Below are 6,493 nucleotides of genomic sequence, written 5' to 3' on the forward strand. Positions count from 1 at the left end.
CCTGGCCCCCCGGAGCCCCGGGAGCTGCCTGACCCTGCCCGGGTTTAGGGGAGCGAGACGCAGAGACCCAGGTGTGGGACGGCGGGAGTAGTGGGTGTTCTCCTTCCCAGTGTCTCCTGGAAAGGGATTCCAGAAAGGTTTTATTCCAAAAGGAGAGGTTGGAAGACATAGCTCATCTCCTGCTGTGTGTCAGCCAGGAAGGTGTGAGGTGCTGTTCCTTGGGGATCCGCTTGCACCTACTTGGGATGGTATGTCTTCATTAGTGACATTTTGCCTGGATGACCTCAGTACAATTGGTGCAAAAGCTGGACCAGCTGTTTCCTAGTTTTCGCCTTAAGCTTCTCACCCGTCAGGTATCTTCACACCCTTCTCATACCCTGAATTATCGCATATGCTGTTTCAACACCTCCAACTCCGCAGGCTGCTTTTCATCTTGATGGGCCCATCAAATAACCTCCAGTAGGCCTGTTTCAGCCTGTTCCACAGTCCTTGGGGAAATGCCAGGGAGAATAATTGAAATATTTTTATTCCACGGGGACTGTAAGATGGCTTTTTAGGATTGGTCTAATCAGATACTCATTTCTTTTCCCTTTCTAGGTTTTGAAACATGAATCTGTCGCTCGTCCTGGCTGCCTTTTGCTTGGGAATAGCCTCCGCTGTTCCAAAATTTGACCAAAATTTGGATACAAAGTGGTACCAGTGGAAGGCAACACATAGAAGATTATATGGCGCGGTTGGTAACATCTGAAACTGTCCAGAGGGACTCTGGAGAGATGGTCCTTGCTGTTGGGAGTTGATAGCCAGAGAGTAGCTTCTAGAGGCCAGACCTTACCAGGCGATAACCTAACAGCACCTATTATAGATGCAGTATGGGCATATATCTCCATTGTGTCTCGGCTTGGAGAGCAGCTCCCAGAGATGTATCAAGCCATCCCTGGCCATGGTTTCTCTTCATTTCTGCCCGCAAATCGGCTGGGTGAACATGGGTTGGGTAAGTAGACATAAAGTCCATCAGCTGTATGTTTGCCTCTAGAGTGAAGAAGGATGGAGGAGAGCAGTGTGGGAAAAGAATATGAAAATGATTGAACTGCACAATGGGGAATACAGCCAAGGGAAACATGGCTTCACAATGGCCATGAATGCTTTTGGTGACATGGTGAGTGTGGCGAGGATTGCTGAACTCTGTGCTGCTTCTCCTCAGTTCTTCACCAAAATAGTCTTGCTTTTAACATTTTATTTACTTCTCCTTGAAGACCAATGAAGAATTCAGGCAGGTGATGGGTTGCTTTCGAAACCAGAAACTCAGGAAGGGGAAACTGTTCCGTGAGCCTCTGTTTCTTGATCTTCCCAAATCTGTGGATTGGAGAAAGAAAGGCTACGTGACGCCAGTGAAGAATCAGGTGAGACAGCGTCAGATTCAGACCTCCCGTCTCCACTGGAAAGCCAAGAAGGAATTGGTGTCATTGCTGTGGTAGATGGTGGCACAACATATGATGATGGGTTTTTTTGTATTTTGGTTTTTGGTGTGTTTTTTTTTTTTTTGAGACAGAGTTTTGCTTTTGTTGCCCAGGCTGGATTGCAATGGCATGATCTCGGCTCACTGCAACCTCTGCCTCCTGGGTTCAAGCAATTCTGCCTCTGCCTCCTGAGTAGCTGGGATTACAAGTGCTCACCACCATGCCCAGCTAATTTTTGTGTATTTTTGGTAGAGACAGGGTTTCACCATGTTGGCCAGGCTGGTCTCAAACTGCTCTCCTCAAGTTATCTGCCCGCCTCGGCCTCCCAAAGTGTGGTGATGGGTTTTTTGGTTTTTGTTTTTTTAAAAGAATATTCAGATAATTCAAATATATGGGCTACTGTATTTATATTGGTCTTGTAAATTGACAGCTTTTTTTTTCCCCCTTTTAGAAACAATGTGGTTCTTGTTGGGCTTTTAGTGCGACTGGTGCTCTTGAAGGACAGATGTTCCGGAAAACTGGGAAACTTGTCTCACTGAGCGAGCAGAATCTGGTGGACTGTTCGCGTCCTCAAGGCAATCAGGGCTGCAATGGTGGCTTCATGAATAGCGCCTTCCGGTATGTCAAGGAGAACGGAGGCCTGGACTCTGAGGAATCCTATCCATATGTAGCAATGGTAAATGGAGCTCCTCATCATTCGTGCTCTGCTTTTGGAAGGTGAAACCCTTTCAGAGATAACAGATACTTTTTTCAGAATTCACATTTTATATGGTAGAATCTACATCTGCAAACTGTGAGTATTGTCATTATAAATTATTAGCCTTTGGCCAGGTATGGTGAATCATGCCTGTAATCCCAGCACTTTGGGAGGCCGAGATGGGTGAATCACACGGTCAGGAGATTGAGACAACTCTGGCTAACATGGTGAAATCCCATCTCTACTAAAAATACAAAAAAAAATTAGCCGGGCCTGGTGGCGGGCACCTGTAGTCCCAGCTACTCGGGAGACTGAAGCAGGAGAATGGCGTGAACCCGGGAGGTGGAGCTTGCAGTGAGCCAGAATCGCACCACTGCACTCCAGCCTCGGTGGCAGAGCGAGACTCCGTCTCAAAAAAAAAAAAATTACTAGCCTTTGCACAGTTCTCCGATTAGATGGTCAACAGCTAATGGTTAACGTATAAGTAACATTAGATGGTTAACACATAGCTGTTCTTGCTTCTGCATAACATGGAGAATAAGCAAACCATTCTACATATAATAGAACTTGATCCATTGTGAAAATTTTTTATGGACAGATTGACATAGGGGTTCTCATTGAAGAAATATCGACTAATTTTTCATTTTTAAATCAACGAATAGCATTTTATTTCATGGGACGATTTATAAGGGTGTTAATTTGGAAATTGTAGGTTGCAAATTGCTGAGTGTTTTGGTTCTAGAACTAATGTTCCCCAGGTGGTAGATGGTAGTGATCGAGTCTCTCCCCCTTTAACTTTAAAAGGATGGAATCTGTAAGTACAGACCTGAGAATTCTGTTGCTAATGACACCGGCTTCAAGGTGGTCCCAGCTGGAAAGGAGAAGGCCCTGATGAAAGCAGTGGCAACTGTGGGGCCCATCTCTGTTGCTATGGATGCAGGCCATTCGTCCTTCCAGTTCTACAAATCAGGTAAGTGTCATTTTATTACAGAAAGTTAGGCAGGATTGGGAAACATCACCATGATTGATTCTTTGATATGAAGTCCTGCTTTGCAGGAATGTAGTATTTTGAGAGTGTGCATTTAACATGGTGATATTTGCATTTGCCATGAGAAAATGCTTAGTTATGTTAAACTTCTCATAAATGTTTTTAAATGGCTATGTAATTGTATAGAGACAACCTAATTTTCCGAACTATTTTCCGGTTATTGGGTCTTTTTTTCTCAAAGCTTTTTACTACTGTAATTAGTAAAAAACTGTAAAGAACCCAGAACTCCCTTCAAGTTTTTGTTGATTTATTTTGGTGGTGTTTTAGACTGACATCCTAGGAGTAGAAAGGGATTATGCTAATTCGTATTTGGGCTCAGAGATAAGTATCTAAATTACCTTAGCTGTAAACAATAGGTTTTATCTTTTGGATTTTCTTTTTCTTAGGTAGAAAATATCTTGAACTTTGGTTGAAGTTAGTTGATTTCTAGTGAGTTGAGGTTGACTTTTTTCGTTTATCAGCCATTACTGTTTTCTGGCCAGTATTGTTTGGGTCCTTATTTGGCATTTGTTTATGACATTTCACTGAATTTAGAGATGCCTCCCTTATGGAGGGTGGTTGGGTGGGTTACTGTCACATGTCACTTGGAGCTTCTCACCCCAGCATTGATTTGACTCTCCCAGGCATTTATTTTGAACCAGACTGCAGCAGCAAAAACCTGGATCATGGTGTTCTGGTGGTTGGCTACGGCTTTGAAGGAGCAAATTCAGATAACAACAAGTATTGGCTCGTCAAAAACAGGTATAAAACTCAAAATTGAAAAGGAAATTTTCGTTTCAAATCAGTATCTGGATACAAGTTCACAAAAGCTCAGTTTTGAAATTCCAGAAATACTAAGGTTTGATTAGAGGATTCCGCACCAAGCTTTGTGGAGTTACTGCTATGTATTTGTCATATTTTATTACTAAGTTTTGAAAATTTTTAAATTCCGAAACACATTAGGCCCCAAGGGTTTCAGACGAAGGATTGTGGACCTGTAGGTTTGAGAGCTGATTGCTTTTTTCTGTCTCTAATTTTTCAACAAGGAATAGTAAGCAGAAACATCTGCCTTCGCTGGTTCTTTGTTGAGTCTAAAACATCATCTGGGAGTCCAGTGGTCTGTGTGCGTCCTTCTGTTGTCATTGGATGCCTTGTCATCGAATTTCACTCCCTAGCTCTCAGGCTTTGAAGGTTGTCAGAATCCATTTTCTCACAATTAGCATTCTTTAGTTGAGATGTGATATAAGGTAGCATGTGGAGACACACTGCTGCAGTGGAATTCCAGTTCTGCCTCAGTGTTCTTAAAAAGTTAAGGACCCACAAGAATCAATACATTCATTCATTCATTTATTTTTTGAGACAGTGTCTCACTCTGTCACCCAGGCTGGAGTGCAGTGGCGCAATCTCAGCTCACTGCAGCCTCCACCTCCTGGGTTCAAGTGATTCTCCTGCCTCAGCCTCCCAAGTAGCTGGGACTACAAGGGTGTGCTACCATACCCAGCTAACTTTTTTTGTATTTTTTAGTAGAGACAGGGTTTCACCATGTAGGCCAGGCTGCTGTCGAACTCCTGACCTCATGTGATCCGCCTACCTCGGCCTCCCAAAGCACTGGGATTACAGACATGAGCCACCATGCCCAGCCAATTTTATTTTATTTTGAGATAGAGTCTTGCTCTGTCACTCAGGCAAGAGTACAGTGGTTCAGTCTCGGCTCACTGCAGCCTCCACCTCCCAGGTTCAAGTGATTCTCCTGCCTCAGACTTCCAAGTAGCTGGGGCTACAGGCATGCGCCACCACATCTGGCTAATTTTTGTGGGATTTTGTTTGTTTGTTTTTTCTTTTGAGATGGAGTTTTGCTCTTCTTGCCTAGGCTGAAGTGCAGTGGTACAATCTTGGCTCACTGGAACCTCTGTCTCCTGGGTTCAAATGATGATTCTCCTGCCTCAGCCTCCCAAGTAGCTGGGATTACATGCCCAGTTAACTTTTTTTTTTAAGTTTAGTAGAGGTGGGGTTTCACCATGTTGATCAAGCTGGTCTCGAACTCCTGAAACCTCAGGTGATCCACCCGCCTCAGCCTCCCAAAGTGCTGGGATTACAGGCGTGAGCCACCACCCCCGGCCTCCAGACATTTATAAATGGGTATTAACAGCACTTAGAATAGTGCCTGACACATGGAAAGCACTGTTTAAGTATTAGCTATTATTACTAATGGAGCCAATTTTCCCTTGATTCTTTGTATAAAATGGAAAACCTGCTCCTCTTTCAGCTGGGGTCCAGAATGGGGCTCGAATGGCTATGTAAAAATAGCCAAAGACAAGGACAACCACTGTGGAATCGCCACAGCAGCCAGCTACCCCACTGTGTGAGCTGATGGATGGTGAGGAGGAAGGACGTAAGGACAGCATGTCTGGGGGAATTTTATCTTGAAACTGACCAAATGCTTATTGTGTAAGATAAACCACTTGAATCATTGAGGATCCAAGTTGAGATTTGAATTCTGTGACATTTTTACGAGGGTAAAATGTTACCAGTATTTTCATTACTGTTATACACAGCTTTATGATATCAAAGACTCACTGCTTAATTCTAAGACTTTTGAATTTTCATTTTTTAAAAAGATGTACAAAACAGTTTAAAATAAACTTTAATTCGTATATAAAGGGGGGCCTTTTCTTTTTTTAATGCATTGACTTTTTGTGTAGTCAGGAAATATAATTGAGCTCTGAAATAATAGCTTCATGTGCCAATGGTGTATTAGGAGAAAGATGCTAGCAGAAAGCTGACTTCCTGGCTCTTCTGGTTATAAAAATACAGATTTTTATCAGCTGCCCAGTTACTGTGTGTAACCCAACTCCTGAATCTACCACAATTTGATAAACAATTTGGAAGGACAAACCTAAATTTTTTTTTTTTTTTTTTTTTTTTTTATGAGACTCTGTCTCCCAGGCTGGAGTGCAGTGGCATGATCTCAGCTCACTGCAACCTCTGCCTCCCGGTTTAAGCAATTCTCTGCCTCAGGCTCCCGAGTAGCTGGGATTGCAGGCACGTGCCACCACACCTGGTGTATTTTTAGTAGAGACAGGGTTTCACCATCTTGGCCAGGCTGGTCTTGAACTCCTAACCTCATGATCCACCCTCCTCAGCCTCCCAAAGTGTTGGGATTACAAGTGTGAGCCACTGCGCCCGGCCTCTAGATTGTTTTGGTAAAGAAGAAAGCAGTTGACTTTTTAGAAAAGTGAGTAGGCACAGATTCGTAGGTTTTAGATAGTAGAAAAGGAGACGTCGTCTTCCTTTGACACAGAACCTCAAGAT

At 43.4% G+C, this 6,493-nt stretch overlaps 1 protein-coding gene across 1 annotated transcript; it reads left to right on the forward strand.

Moving 5' to 3' along the window:
• Positions 1-109: 109 nt before the first annotated feature.
• Positions 110-5,841, forward strand: CTSV (cathepsin V). The gene is made up of 8 exons (XM_011975999.1): positions 110-248; positions 598-733; positions 1,034-1,156; positions 1,254-1,400; positions 1,909-2,133; positions 2,959-3,124; positions 3,826-3,943; positions 5,448-5,841. Exons 2-8 carry the CDS (start codon positions 608-610, stop codon positions 5,545-5,547), a joined length of 1,005 nt encoding a protein of 334 aa, XP_011831389.1. The 5' UTR covers positions 110-248; positions 598-607; the 3' UTR covers positions 5,548-5,841.
• Positions 5,842-6,493: the final 652 nt, after the last annotated feature.

The sequence above is a fragment of the Mandrillus leucophaeus genome, unplaced genomic scaffold, assembly GCF_000951045.1.
Source record: "Mandrillus leucophaeus isolate KB7577 unplaced genomic scaffold, Mleu.le_1.0 Scaffold161, whole genome shotgun sequence".
Taxonomy (NCBI): domain Eukaryota; kingdom Metazoa; phylum Chordata; class Mammalia; order Primates; family Cercopithecidae; genus Mandrillus; species Mandrillus leucophaeus.